A 15,915-nucleotide genomic window follows, 5' to 3' on the forward strand; every position below is an offset into this window, starting at 1 on the left:
CTTTAGAAATTATATATGTGTATTAATTTTGTAGATTTCATTTCCTTATTATCTATAAGTTTTTGATATTAAAATAGACTAAACTATAATAGAGGGAAACATTTTTTAAAGGAAAAAAAAGCCATTCATAATCCTACCACCTAACACAACAAGCATTTTTATTTCTAATTTCCAGGCTTTGCCTTAGAGCTATATTTTACTTGGATATTATCAGTGTAAATATACAATTTTGAGGTCTATTATTCCCCAAAATTTTGTTTTTCTTCCTGTTTACAATTATGTTAGAATTATAATGTTAATAACTGCCTAATGCCCAAAGAGGAACTTTGGATCTTCCCCCCATGAAACCTGCTCCATGACACCTTCTCCACCTCAGTTATCAGCAGCTCCATCCCAAACCCTGTGGAATCACCCCTAAGTCCTCTCTCACCCTACCTCTAATCCAGCAGGAATCCTATTGGCCTACCTCCAGCATACACCCTGTATATTAGTCTCCTGGGGCTGCTATAACAAAGGACCTCAAATTGGGTGTTTTAAAACAACAGAAATGATTGCCGCACACTTCTGGGGGCTAGAAGTCTGAAATCAAGGTGCCAGGAGAGCCTTGCTTCCTCTGCAGCTTGTAGGAGAGGCTCTTTCCTTGCTCTGGGTGGTGGCCGTTGATCCTTGGCATTCCTCGGCTTGCGAAAGCACCTCTCCAATCTCTGCCTTCGCATGATGTTCTCCTGTGCGTCTATGTCTTCACAGGGTGCTGTTCTCTTCTTGTAAGGCCACCAGTCATACTGAATTAGAGCCCAGCCTAATGACCTCATCTAAAATATATCTGCAGAGACCCTATTTCCAAATAAGATCACATTTGCAGGTACTAGGAATTAGGACTTCAACATACTTTTTCAGGGGACAGTTCAACCCATAACACCCAGGACACCATTTCCCTCCCCCGCCCCAACTCCTTTCCATACCATCTCGGGTTCGGCCTCCATCATTTCTTGCTGAGATTATTGAGTAGCCTCCTAACTGGTTTTCCACTGTCCCATTCGCCCTCTCTGGTCTATTCTCCATTCCATTGTTCAGAACTCTCCAGTGACTCCCTGCTCTCAGAGTATCAGCCAAGGTCCTTGCAGTGGCCTCGGTCCCTCCTGATCTGTTCCCACTCCCATCTCCCAGCTCTGTCTGCTCCAGGCACTCTGGCCTCCTTGCTGATCCCCCAGCACACCAGGCGCGTTCTCACCTCCTGGCTTATGCACTTACTCTTCCTTTTGACCATGATGCCTTTCCCAGATATCCTCACAGCTTGTACCTCATTCCAGACTCTGCCCCAGCTGCCACCTTCTGGGCAAGGCCTTTCCTGACCCCCTCTGTTACATCACACCCTCCTCCCACATCCCCACAGTCTATTTCTCTTTGCCATTTTATTTTTCTCCAGAACACTCTCCACCTTCTAAAAAATTATGCCACTAATTTATTTTTTGTCCACCACCACCATTATCCAAATGTGAGCTCCTCAAGGACTGAATTTTTCTCTGATTTGTTATTTGCTGTGTCCTTACCACCTAAAACAGGGCTAGGTCCAGAGTCGGTGCTCAGTAAATATTTGTAGAATTAATGAGAAATAAACTAGTGTATTTTCTCATAAATTATTAACCCATTTACTCTTATTAAATGTTCATTTTATTTTTTTTGTCACTGTAAGTAATGCTGCTATATAAATAGCTTGTTCTACATAGTTAATTTTCCATTTCTAAAAATTATTTCTTTGGATCAGGGTGAACATTGTCAAATGTCCTTCCAAAAGGATTTTTATCAGTTTATAATGCTACCCACCATTACTAATTCAGATTCTGTTTTCACGCTACTGTGCCACCGATTTTATCTTGTCTTTATTTTTAATGTTTAATAGGTGTAGTGTGCCTTGTGATCATTTCAGTTTGCATAACTTTTAAAAATAATTTTGTCTATGTTCTTTAGTTTATCTTCTGATATAAGGTGCCTTACTAGGCTTCTGATTTTATTTCTGCAGGAAGGAGGCCTTGGGTTCATATTTATTTATTCAAAACCTTTTTTGAGCAATAGTATTAATCCTTATTTATATTTGTTATAAGTATGCTTCTATTCTACCATTCCCTTCACCTCTGTTTGCATTTCTACTTAAACTCTGTGTTTTAATCTTCACAGCTGTGGACTACTGTGCCTCGGAAAACCATGGATGCGAACATGAGTGTGTGAATGCTGATGGCTCCTACTTTTGCCGGTGCCCCAAAGGATTTTCCCTTAACCCAGATGAAAAAACATGCACAAGTAAGTTACAAACAACAGCCCCAAAATTTCTTTTTGGATGCTATCGCTATGGGCACTGTGGCCATGGAATTCTCCCAAGCATAGAGAAGGATTATGCGCTGAGGACATCTAATATCTCCTACCTCTATTCCTCTTATGTCAGGCTTTTCTTAACTTGTCCTAAGACCATAGCCCCCTCTACCTCAATGTCACCCTTCAAAGCATTTGAGGAAGGTATCCTTTATTGGAGACCACATGTGGGAGTGTTCTTCCAGCATCTGCTGAGCAGGCTGATAGTCAGACCACGATACTTCAAGCTGGCTCAGCCTGGCCGTGCCCATCAGTATCAACAAGGCTTGAGAAATGCTTTCATTGAAGCTTTGTGGCTTGTGGGCTGCAGCTTTGACTCCACACAAATACAGGAAAACTGCTGAGCCAAAAGGAGTCGAATGAGGTTGCTCCGGGGTGGGGAAGGGCCGTTTGTGGAGAAGTGCTCATTTTTTATTTTAGCTACGCAATTCTATTTTACTTTAACTACATACACACAAATCAGAATTAATTCCAGCTCCCAAAATATGACCACTAAAATACACAAACTAAAGGCGATCACTAGATTTGCAAAAGATTCCAGAAGTGTTCCTTTAAATGTAAAGGTATGTCACAGTGTTTAAGGGACTGTGTATAGATTGTTAAATTCCTAGAGAGGTCCCCTTAAGAGAAGCTTATTCTTAAAGTATTAGAGCCCAGCATTTTTCAAAAAGTGAAGTTTAATAACAATTTAAAATAAGTCATCACCGAAACATACATCAATGAGAAAATAGGATTTCAATTCATAAAATGTTCATGTATCTGCTATCTTTCAAAAATAATTATTATGTAAAGCAGGATATACCTGTACAGCTTTTTAAAAAGTAACCCCCCAAACTGCTGAAGCATAAATTTGCTCATCAATTCCAAAATGTCAACAGCTTACAAACACCAGAGCTGGAGGCAGGGATGGAATATGAAACTGTAAGGGACACATTAAGTCAAAACATACATTTCTGGAGCCCTAACCATGTGCTGGTTGCGATGAATAAGGTGAAGTCCTTCCTGGAGAAGAAGAAATCTTGGCTGAGTCTTGAGGCCAAGCCATCAGTTACCAGGCAAAGAAGAGTGAGCTGGAGGTAGACAGGAGGAGGAAAGATGTACAAAGACGTGAGCCAGACAGGCTCGTACCCATGCCTGGTACATGACTGGCATTAGGTTGTTTATTGAGAGAATAAGTGAATGAATGAATGGACTGCTCTGTTTCTGGTCTCCTTTCTCTTCTGACCATTCTTTACTATAAACCAGCAGCCTGCGGTGCGGTAATGGCTGGGGAATTGTGGTTGCTGGGCTGATGAGTCAGTTGTCTCCGTCAAAGGGAAAGTCATGTGCTGCCAAGGGGCAGTCGGCCTCAGTTCAAATCCCAGCTTCTCTGCTTTTTCACTGAGTGATCTTGTGCAAGTTATTTATGCCTCAGTTTCCTCATCTATAATAGAGAGTGGTAATATTGCCTACTTCATAATGTCTTGAAGACTATGTGAGCTAATCCATATAAACTACTTAGCAAATTGCCTGTGCCAAGCAAAATTTTTTTAAGGGATGATACTGGCTTCAAAGACTTTAAGTTGGTATTTGTTGAGCATATACCACATACCTGAGCTAAGTTTAATAGTACAAAAAATTTCGAGACTTCGTCCCAGGCTTCCACTGGAAGCTGGTTGGTGACACAAACCATACAGAGCACACAGTCACCATACAAAGTGCTACATGATAGAAGGTTCACAGTGTGATATAGAAAATACCCATGACAGGAGTTAAGGGAAAGGGGAGACCAGCTGGACTGGAACAGGTGGGGATGCTATAGCCTCCCTAGGATGAGGCCTGGAGGAAACTCTACACCCTAGTCAGTTTCTGTCCTGCCTCTAGAGCAGGGGTCCCCAAACCCCGGGCCATGAACCAGTACTGGCCCGTGGCCTGTTAGGAACTGGGTCACACAGCAGGAGGTGAGCAGCAGGTGAGCAAGCAAAGCTTCATCTGTATTTGCAGCTGCTCCCCAGTGCTAGCATCACCACCTCAGCTCCACCTCAGATCATTAGGCATTAAAGTATCATATGAGCACTGGTCCTTGTTGCCAAAAAGGTTGGGGACCGCTGCTCTACAGAATTCCTTCCCTGGCTGGGGTCACCTGATTTTCTCTTCCAGCCCCAGTTCCCAGAGGTGGACCATCACCCCCCATACTATGACTCAGCATGTCTCCTATCCAAGAATCTCTTGGGAAGAGGAGAATGACAAGCTCCAGGGTGGTGCAGGCAAGGAGACCCTGGAAGTAGATACTGTAGTGCAGGGCCACTAGGAGAGAAGGTCTGGCTGATAATTAGGAGAGGGACTGGTTTGGCTGTGAGGTCTCACCAACTAGTCATGGAGTCCAGCAGTTCAGCTATCTTGGGCCCTGTCTGAGTCAAGACCCAGAAGTGGGCTGCCCCAGTGCACGGGCAGAGAAGAGTTGCTGGGCACTCAGAGGGGTCCCGGTAGGCAGCATCAGGGAAATGTGTCCCCTAAAAGAAGGACCCCCTTCACACCATGTTTGGGGGCAGGGCCAGGAACCAGACCTTGGGAGGTGACTGGCAAGAGAAAGGAGACACTGGAGTACTTGGAAAGCTATGAAAGTAGGGAGTAGGCAACGTCCACTCATAACAACCAAGACACTTGGGAGTGCCCCAGGCCTACGGCAGGGACAGGAGCAAGAACTGAGAAACAGAGACCAGTTAAAAGGACAGAAACACTGGATGGAGGTAGAAGCTCAGAATCAAGGCAGGCATCCTGTTAGTGATTAATGAGGCATCACATCAGCTTCCAGCCAAGTCAGCCCAGCTGCTGCTGTGATGTTGAGATAGAAAAAATTTCCCACTTCTCAAAAACTTGCAAAAAATGAAATAAAATAAAATACACTCAATTTTTTTCCATTTCAGTTTCTATTTTTAACCAAAAGTATATATGAATGCTAATCTAATTAATGAGTGTACAATTATTATTTTAAAAGATAGGGTAGACTAGTCGATGTAATATGCCAACCATGATTAATATATGATTAAGCCAAAATGCATGTATTAGAATGTTATCTTCCTGAACAAATAATATAATTTAAAAAATGTAAGTAGTGTTCAAGTAAGCACTACCTTTTACATCTTTACCCTAAAGCAACCCATCCAAATCTATCTGAATATTTTCTAGACAGGAAAAGGGTAGACCATGCAGGTATCATCAGTTCGGCAAGACTTTTATTTATTGTAGGAAAATAAACATAATATAAAACTTACCACTATAACCTCTTTAAGCATACAATTCAGTGGCATTAAGTACATTCATGTTGTTGTGCAGCCATCACCACCATCCAACTCCAGATTTTTTTCATCTGCCTAGAGAGAAGCTCTGTACCCATTAAATAATGACTCTCTATTCCTCCCCTCTTTTCCCCCAGCCCCTGGCAACCACCATTCTACTTTCTATCTGTGTAAATTTGACTACTCTCAGTACCTCATATTAGTGGAATTGTATAATACGTGTCCTTTTGTGACTGGCTCATTTCACTTAGCATAATGTCCTCGAGATTCATCCATATTGCAGCATATATTAGAATTTTCTTCCTTTTCAAGCTGAATAATATCCCATTGTATGTACATATGACATTTTGCTTATACATTCATCTTCAGTAGACATTTGGGTTGCTTCTACCTTTTCTCTCTTGTGAATAATGCTGCTATGAACATGGGTATACAAGTACCTGCTCAAATCCCTGTTATAAGTTTTTTGAGTATTTACTTAGAAGTGGAATTGCTGTATCACATGGAGGCAAGACTTTATGAGGTATAATTTGAAACCATTACTCCTGAGCCAAGCATGGGTACATTCTCAGATAGATGTTTAGATGTCTTTTCATGGGAAAGATAATGTGAGTCCAATGGACAAGGATTTGTGTCCTTGGTATCAAAGAGACTGAGTTTCCTGTTTAATGCTTAATCATCTAATACCTGTAATGATGAGTAAAGGCAGTTGTGGACAATATGTTTTACACATTACTGTTTATTATTTACTGATTTTGAGATCATGATACATGTTATTTTTCAAACTCCACTGATAACTTGGCGGATATTTCCATTCTTATTTTTTAAACAGGAATGCTTTGTACTAAAGTACTAAATGAATATTTGTACTTGCATTAAAAATGAAACAGAAAAAGGAAATAATTTAATACTGAATCAACAATAGAAAACAAGAATATATTAGCCTTTGGGTTTCTGGGCCAGCTTGCTGTTAACCTGCTGAGCCCCACTATCTTCCTACAGCCTGCAATATGCCACATCTGATGCCTGTCTGCATGAATCAAAGATTCTCAGTTAGAGAGACTCAAAGTTCAACCTAGTTCTAGCCCAACCACCCTACAATATTCCCACCATGCCATCATCCATTCTGCAATTGAATATCTTCACTGACAGGATACTCACTATATCCCATACAGTGCATTCCACTTTGTACAGCTCTGATTCTCAGAAAGCGATTCCTCAAACTGAGCTGAGAAACAGATGGTGGACAAGATGGCAGGCTAGGTAAAAAAAAGGCAGGCTAGGTTTGGCCCCTTCCACGACTGCATTAAAATTACAACCAAATTACAAAACAATCAACTTGGAGAACCACCTGAGTGAAGTCTAGCTGAACATATAACTGAAGATATAAAGAAGATGCCACATCCAGACCAGTAGGAGGGACGGAGACACAAAATGTTTGGCCCAGCACCGACGTGTGGCGGTTGAGTATTGGGAGGGCTATTGTGGCGGCAGAGGTCCCCCTGAAGGAATGAGGGGTCCTAGCCCCACACAGGGGCTCCTGAACCTGGGGTTCCAGTGCAAGGAAGAGGAGTTCCCACAAAATCTGACTAAAAACCAGTGAAGATTCCGACCATCCTAGTGAGATGGAAGGAACCTGAAAATCCAGACATGCACCCCTTCTTAAATGGCCTGCATGCAGACTCACTCACTCAGACACTCACCCTAGGCTCTGGAAGAAGGTCAGAAGCTTGAGAAGCACAAGATATATACAGGGGAAAGCCATTGTGTAGCACTAGAGTGAGGGCAGGAGGGACAGCCACCATTGTTCCTTTGTCAAGCTCTCCGCCGGTGCAGTCTACAGGCAGGTACCATCTTGTCTGTGTTTAACCTTCTCCCCACATGGCTGATTCTGAATCTGCATTGGCCTGGTGAGATCAGCTTGCTATATACCCTGTGATTCCCTAAGACACTGCCCTACCCAACTCTAGTACCACTCAAAGGTTCTCCCAGTTGCTGAGCCTTATGGGCAGCTGGCAGGCAGCCTCAAGCCTCTGGTTATAAGGATTCTCAATAAACTTAGAGTGGGAATAGATTATTTCAGTGAGGACTTCAACAGAGAGATAGATAGTAAGCATAAAAAAGACATAGAAACCATAAAAAGTCAGAAATGAAGAATATAATAACTAAAGTGAAGAATAAATTAGAAGAATTAACAGTAGATTAGATGAAGCAGAGGATCAAATCAGAAATTTTGAAGACAAGGTAGCAGAAAACACCCAATCAGAACAGTGAAAAAGAATTTTTAAAAATGAGGAACGTTTAAGACACCTCTGGAACCAACATCAAGCATTTGACATTCTCATCATAGGGGTACCAGAAGGAGAAGAGAGAGAGCAAGGGATTGAGAACCTATTTGAAGAAATAATGACAAATGAAACTTTACTAATGTGGCAAAGGAAATAGACAACAAGGTTAGGAAGCACAAACAAGAGTCCCAAATCAGAACACAAACAGACCCACACCAAGACACATCATTATTAAAATGGAAAAGGTTAAAGACAAAGAGAAAGTTCTAAAAGCAGCAAAAGAAAGTCAACTAGTTACTTACAAAGGAATTCCCATAAGAATGTCAGCTGATGTCTCAACAGAAACTTTGCAGGCCAGAAGGGATTGACATGAAATATTCAAAGTAATACAAAAAAAGAACCTTCAATCAAGACTACTCTACCCAGCCAAGCTGTCAATTAAAATTGAAGGTAAGATAAGGAGTTTCCCAGACAAGAAAAAGTTAAGGAATTCATCACCCACAAACCAGTATTACAAGAAATGTTAAAGGAACTTCTATGAGAAGATGGAGAAAACAAATAAACACCCAAAATAAAACAAGACATAAATCTATGGGACACATTAAAAGTAGTCCTAAAAGGGAAATTCATAGCAAAACAGGTCTACCTCAAGAAACAAGAAAAATTTCAAATAAACAATCTAACCTTACACTTTAAAGAACAAGAAAAATAATAGCAAACAAAATTCAATGTGAGTAAAAAGAAAGAAATAATAAAGATCAGAGAGAAATAAACAAATAGAGCCTAAAAACAATGCGGAAGATAAAGGAAACCAAGAGTTCGTTCTTTGAAAGGATAAACAAAATTGATAAATATTTAAACAGACTCATCAAGAAAAAAAGAGAGAAGACCCAAAGAAATTAAATCAGAAATGAGAGAGAAGTGACAATGGATTCCATAGAAATACAAAAGATTATAAGAAAATACTAATAGCAATTGTATGCCAACGAATTGGACAACCTAGAAGAAATGGATACATTCCAAGAAACATACAATCTCCCAAGACTGAGTCAAGAGGAAACAGAAAATGTGAACCAACCAATTACCACCAACAAAATCGAATCAGGAATCAAAAAACTCCCAAAAAAACAAAAGTTCTGGGCCAGATGGCTTGATAGGTGAATATTACCAAACATTTAAAGAAGAATTAACACCTGTTCTTCTCGAACAAACTATTCTAAAAACTTCAAGAAATGAGAAGGCTCCCTCTTTTTACAAGGCCACTATTACCCTGATTACAAAACCAAACAAACATATTTCAAAAAAATAAAATTAAAGGTTAATGTCCCTGATGAACATAGATGCAAAAATTCTCAACAAAATATTAGCGAACCAAATTCAGTACTATGATAAAAAGATCATACACCATAATCAAGTGAGATTTATTCCAGGGATGCAAGTTTGGTTCAATATCTACAAATCAATTAATGTATACCATATTAACAAATTGAAATATAAAAATCATATGATCATGTCAATAGGTGCAGAAAAAGCGTTTGACAAAATCAGCATCCATTCATGATAAAAAAAACTCTCAATAAAGTGGTAATAGAGGGGACATACCTCAACATAATAAAGGCCATATATAATTAACCTAAACTAGCATCATACTCAATGAGGAAAAGCTAAAATCATTTTCTTTAAGATTAGAAATAAGACAAAGATGTCTACTTTCACCACTTTTATTCAACATAGTATTGAAAGTCCTAGTTACTGCAATCAGACAAGAAAAAGAAATAAAAGGCATCCAAATTGGAAAGGAAGAAGTAAAATTGTCCTTATTTGCAGATGACATGATCCCATGTAGGGAGAACCCTAAATATTCCACCAAAAAAAAACCATGTTAGACCTGATAAATGAAGTCAGTAAAGCAGTAAGATACAAAATTAATATTCAGAAGTTGGTTGCATTTTTATACACCAACAATGAACTACCAGAAATAGAATTTAAAAAAAAAATCCCCTTTATGATTGCATCAAAAACAGTGAAATACCTAGGAATAAATTTAACCAGGGAGTTAAAAGACCTGTATTGAGAAAATAATAAGCCACTGAAAAAAGAAATTGAAGAAGATTCAAATAAATGGAAGTATATACCATGCTCCTGAATAGGAAGAATCAACATTATTAAAATGTCCATACTACCCAAAGCAATCTATAACTTTAATGAAATCTCTATCAAAATACCAATGGCATTTTTCATAGAACTAGGACAAATAACACAAAAATTTATATGGAACCATAAAAGATCCCAAATAGACATGACAATCTTGAGAAAGAAGAACAATGTTGGAGTTATCATGCTACCTGATATCAAACAATATAACAAGGTTATAGTAATCAAAATAGCATAGTATTGGCATCAAAACAGACACATAGATCAATGGAACGGAATAGAGAGCTCAGAAATAAATCTATGCTTGTATGCTCATTTGATTTTTGACAAAGGAGGCAAGAATATACAATGGGATAAAGACAGCCTATTTCATAAATGTGTTGGGAAAACTGGACAGATACACATAAAAATGGAACTGGATCACCTTCTTACACCATATACAAGAATAAACTCAAAGTAGATTAAAGACTTAAATGTATGACCTAAAACCATAAAACTCCTGGAAGAAAACATAGGCAGTAAACTCTCTGACATTGCTCTTAGCAATTTTTTTTTTCTGATATATCTACTTGGGTAAGGGAAACAAAAGAAAAAATAAACAAAAAATAGGACTACATCAAACTAAAAAGTTTTTCACAGTAAAGGAAACCAACAAAACAAAAAGACAACCTACTGAATGCCTGAAGATATTTGCCAATGATACATCTGGTAAGGGATTAATGTCCAAAATTTATAAAGAACAACTCACCATCAAAAAAAAAATCCAATTAAAAAATGGGCAGAAGACCTAAATAGGTTTTCCTGCAAAGAGAAAATACAGATGGCCAATAGACATATGAAAAGATGCTCAAGGTCACTAAGCAACAAATAAATGCAAATTTAAATCACAATAAGATATTATCTCACACCTGTCAGAATGGCTATCATCAATAAATCAATAAACAAAGGCTGACGAGGATGTGGAGAAAAAAGAACCCTCGTACACTGTTAGTGGGATTGCAAAATGGTATAGCTACTATGGAAAACAGTTTGGAAGTTCCTCAAAAAATTAAAGATAGAATGGCCTTTTGACCTAGCAATTGCACTTCTGGGTATTTATCCAAAGAGAAACAAAACACTAATTTGTAAAGATTTATGCATCCCTATGTTCACTGCAGTGCTATTTACAATAGCCAAGATATAGAAGCAACTGAGGTACCCATCAATAGATGATTAGATAAAGAAGTCATGGTACATATATACAAGGGACTATTACTCAGTCATAAAAAAATGAAGTCTTGCCATCTGCAACAACATGGATGGACCTAAAAGGTATTATGTGGAGTGAAATAAGTCAGACAGAAAAAGACAAATATTATGTATTTTCACTTATATGTGGAAGCTAAGGAACAAAAGAAATGAACAAACAAAACAAAAACAGACTCACAGATACAGAGAACAAACTGGTGGTTGCCAGATGGGAGGGTGGTGGGGAATGGTTGAAAAAAGTGAAGGGATTAAGAAATACGAATTAGTAGTTATAAAACAGTCTCAGGGCTGGGAGTACAGCCTAGGGAGTATAGTCAATAATATTATAATGGCTATGTATAATGCCAGATGGGTACTAGAGTAATCTGGGGGATTACTTTGTAAATTATGTAAATGTCCAATCATTATGCTGTATACCTGAAACTTTAAAAAAAAAAAAACTGAGCTGATACCTACTCCCTTACACTTTAGGACCAACAGAACAAATTAAGCTTCTCACATTTTCTTGGTCACTAAGAATGAGTCATATTAGAATAACTTTATTTCATTTGGTAGACTAGCCAGGCATGGATCGTATGGTAGCAACTGTCTAGACTTTAATAGGCATTCAACCAATTAGCTAATGAGAGGCCTGTGCCCTGTGGACCAGATGAGAAATGTGTCTGGATAAAAAAATTATTGGTTGGATTTGTAACTGGCTGAATGTCTGTACCCAGAGGATGCTGATTGCTGAACTGAGATAGTCCTGGAGGGAGGTTTTTTAAACAACCTGGTGGGAAGAAACTTTGAGGAAGTCATGAGAGCTGTCTTTCACTCTTACTGAACCATTGGTACTTGCTGGGCAATATTAGCACATCTAGACCCTCACAAAACACTCTTCTAAGAGTAATGCCAGTAACTATTCATTTAACAAATATTTGTTGAGCACCTACTATGTGCCAGATACTGTTGTAGAAATGGCATGAAGCAGTAAATAAAGCAGACCAAAAGACCTCAATCCTTGTGGAGCTTATGTTCTATCAGAGCACGGGAAGGGAAGAATACATGTCTCAATGAGAAAGTGACATTTGATGAAAGACTTGAAGGAGGTGAGGGAGGGAAGAGACCTTTGAGGTAGAGAAAACAGCTTCAGTGCAAAGACACTAAGGCAGGAGCAGTGAGACCTGGCAATGTTGAGGGATGCCAAAAAAGTCTGTAGGCTAAGATAGAATGAGTTGGTGATGTAGACATTGTGGTCCATGGAGCATATGCCTGCCCTCTCCACAGTCATACATTTGCTTCCTATCTCCCCAAATTCCATCTATACCTGTGAGCTCATAGTCACTACTCTATACAGAGATCCCAAACTGAGTTTGTTTATTGCCTGTGATTTTTGCTTTGGATATAGACATCAGAAGATATGCATATCACTTCCAGAGATGTTCCCTGGTTATTTTCTTCTCCAAGTTACTGGGTACCTCTCACACTATTTTCTTTTTCTTTTCTATATTATTTCTGCTATTTGCAATGGCAACTAGTTTCACAATTATAAATGTGTATATTTATTTTTAGTACTTTTTCTGATTAAAATGGTAATATATGGTCATCATAGAAAATTGGAAAGTATGGAAATGAAATTGTATAAAATGAAATGATCTGTAATTCCATCATCCAGAGTTGACCATTATTAATACTAATTTCCTACATTTCTCTCTATTTTTACATATATGAATATATTTTATAGAGTTGAGATCATATAGTGTAACATTAAATCATGAGCATTTTCACATGTCATTTAAACTTTATCAAAAACACTCTAATAACTGTATTTTATCATAAGTATACATCACAATTTGTTCAACAGCTTTTTCAGCTGTTCAAATTGAATTGTGATAAATATCCTTGCATATAAATCTTTGCATTTCTGATCATTTTCTTAGGAATAAAATATAAAAGTAAATTTATTGATTCAAAGGTGAGTAACATTTTAAGGCTTTTGATGTAGATCATAAAATTATTTTCCAAAAACTTTGTACCAATTTATACTCTACCATAAGTATTTTGAGGAGGCAATTTTAAAATTTTTGCTGACTTGGTAGGAGAAATTTTTTGCTCACTGTTTTGTTTATTACCATGTCTTTAATTGCCTTTTCTTCATAAAATTACATTTTTATATATCCAATTTATAAATGTATGTTTATTGGCGTTGTTATTTCGTTAATGAACAATCAGTATAAGAGATTATAAGTGATTCCTATAAGCTTCATCAGGAAAAAGACTATTCCTTTTTACCCACTACTAATCCCAGTGCCTAGCTCATGGTAGATGTTCTGAGAATATTTATTCATTATATACATGTAAAGATATATATCATAAATAAATGCATAAACAATGAGGTTAACAATTTTAATATAATTATTAGACATTCAAAAGAAAAAATATATATTTATCTGAGCTGAAACAGAAAAAGAACTAGAAAACAGAAAACCAACAAAGAAAATGGTAAAAAGAAAAAATAAGGTTTTCTTTTTTTTTTTTCTTGAGATCAGTAAAATTGATGACCCTCTAGCCAGACTGGTCAGAGGAATAACAAAGAGAAATCACAAATTACCAATATCGCAAATGAGAGAATAGACATCACTACAGATCCTATAAATATTAAATGAATAATAAGGAAAAATAATGAACAAATTTATGCCAATAATTTCAGCAACTTAGATTAAATAGACAAATTCCTTGAAAGACAAACTACTAAAATTAACTCAAGAAGAAGTATATTATTTGAATAGGCCTCTAACTATTAAAAGAAATTGAACTTGTATTTAAAACCTTCCTATAAAGAAAACTCCAAGCCTAGTTGGCTTACCTGGTAAGTTCTACCAAATATTTGAGGAAGAAATAATACTGTTTTAACACAAATTCTTCCAGAAAATTGAAAATGAGGGAACATTTTTCAATTTATTCTGAGGCCAGCATTGTCCTGATATCAAAACCAGAAAAAGACAGTAAAACTACACATAAATATATCCTCATGAAATATATGCAAAAGTTTTAAAAATGTTTTTAGTAATCAAATCCCACAATATATGAAATAAATAATACATTATAACCAAGTGAAATTTATCCCAGAAATTCAAGATTCCTTTAACATGGAAAAATTAATCAATGTAATTCACAATATTAACATACTAAAAAGCAGAAACCATATGATCTATTTTTATAGATATAGAAAACATTGGACAGGATCCAACATTCATTTATGATAAAAAAAAAAAAAAAACCTACTCAGCAAACTAGAAATAAGGAGAGCTGCCTGAATCTGGTAAAGTGCATCAATGTGAAAACCATCAGCTAACATACTTAATGATAAAAGACTGAATATTTTCCTTACAAGATCAGGAACAAAACAGAATGCCCACTCTCATCACTTCTATTTAGCTGTAAGAGGTTCTAGTCATTGTAATAAGAAAGAAAAAAAGGAGATGAAATCTAGATTGGAAAGGAATAATTAAAACCATCTTTATCAACAAAAAATAATGATCTATGCAGAAAATCCAATGGAATCTTTTAAAAAGCTACTAGAACTATTGAGTTTAGCAAGGTTATAAGATACAAGGTTAATATGAAAAAATAAATGACTTTTATTAACTTTTGATGGAAAATCCAAAATTAAAATTAAAAATACCATTTACGATAGCATCAAAAATATGTAATACCTAGTGATAAATTTGACAAAAGATGTGAAACTCATACACTGAAATTAAACTATAGATCAAAGCAATATTTTTCATAACTCTAGCATGCTTTTTTTTGTAGAAATTGACAAGCTGATTCTAAAATATATGTCAAAATGCAAAGGACTAAAATCGTCAAATAAATTTTGAAAAATTTAAACAAAGTCGGAAGACTTAAACTACTTGATTTTTAAGACTAATGATAAAGCAACAGCAATCAAGACAGTGTGATATTGGTGTAAAGATGAACAAACACATAGATCAGTTGAACAGAATACATCCAGAAATAGATCCAGATATATATGATGAAATGATTTTCAGCAAAGGTGCCAAGGTAATTCAAGGGGGGAAAGGATAATGTCCTCAACAAATGGTGCTACAACAGTTGGACTGACTGCCATATATGAAAGGTAGGAAGGAAGGAAAGAACAAAGGAAAGAAGGAAGGAAGGAAGGAAGGAAGGAAGGAAGGAAGGAAGGAAGGAAGGAAGGAAGGAAGGAAGGAAGGAGAGAGAGAAAAGAGGGAGGGAGGGAGGAACTTGACTCTTACATCACACCATATACAAAAATAAACTTGAAATGGATTTTTAAACTTAAATGTAAGTGTGAGAACCATAAAAATTCCAAAAGAAAACATAAGATAAAATCTTAGTGACCCTGGGTTTAGCAAGGGTGTCTTAAATGGGACATAAAAAACAAACTATAAAAATCAAAAATGAATGAATTACACTTTTTCAAAATTAAAACTTGTTCTTCAAAAGACACTATTACTAAAATGAAAAGGCAAGCCACAGACTGGGAAAAATATTTGCAAATTATATATATCCAACAAAAGATTTACATTTAAAATATTTGAAGAATTCTTAAA

The 15,915-nt window shown here is 36.9% G+C and overlaps 1 protein-coding gene across 4 annotated transcripts in view; it reads left to right on the forward strand.

The window, feature by feature from the left end:
- Positions 1 to 15,915, forward strand: part of MATN2 (matrilin 2) — a 131,393-nt gene that overhangs the window by 77,348 nt on the left and 38,130 nt on the right. For all 4 annotated transcript variants that reach the window (XM_016157847.2, XM_016157843.2, XM_016157844.2 and 1 more), the window contains one exon: positions 2,176 to 2,298. In XM_016157847.2, coding sequence (XP_016013333.2) covers positions 2,176 to 2,298 — 123 coding nt within the window. The remainder of the gene's footprint in view (positions 1 to 2,175; positions 2,299 to 15,915) is intronic.

The sequence above is a fragment of the Rousettus aegyptiacus genome, unplaced genomic scaffold, assembly GCF_014176215.1.
Source record: "Rousettus aegyptiacus isolate mRouAeg1 unplaced genomic scaffold, mRouAeg1.p scaffold_m13_p_15, whole genome shotgun sequence".
Lineage (NCBI taxonomy): Eukaryota > Metazoa > Chordata > Mammalia > Chiroptera > Pteropodidae > Rousettus > Rousettus aegyptiacus.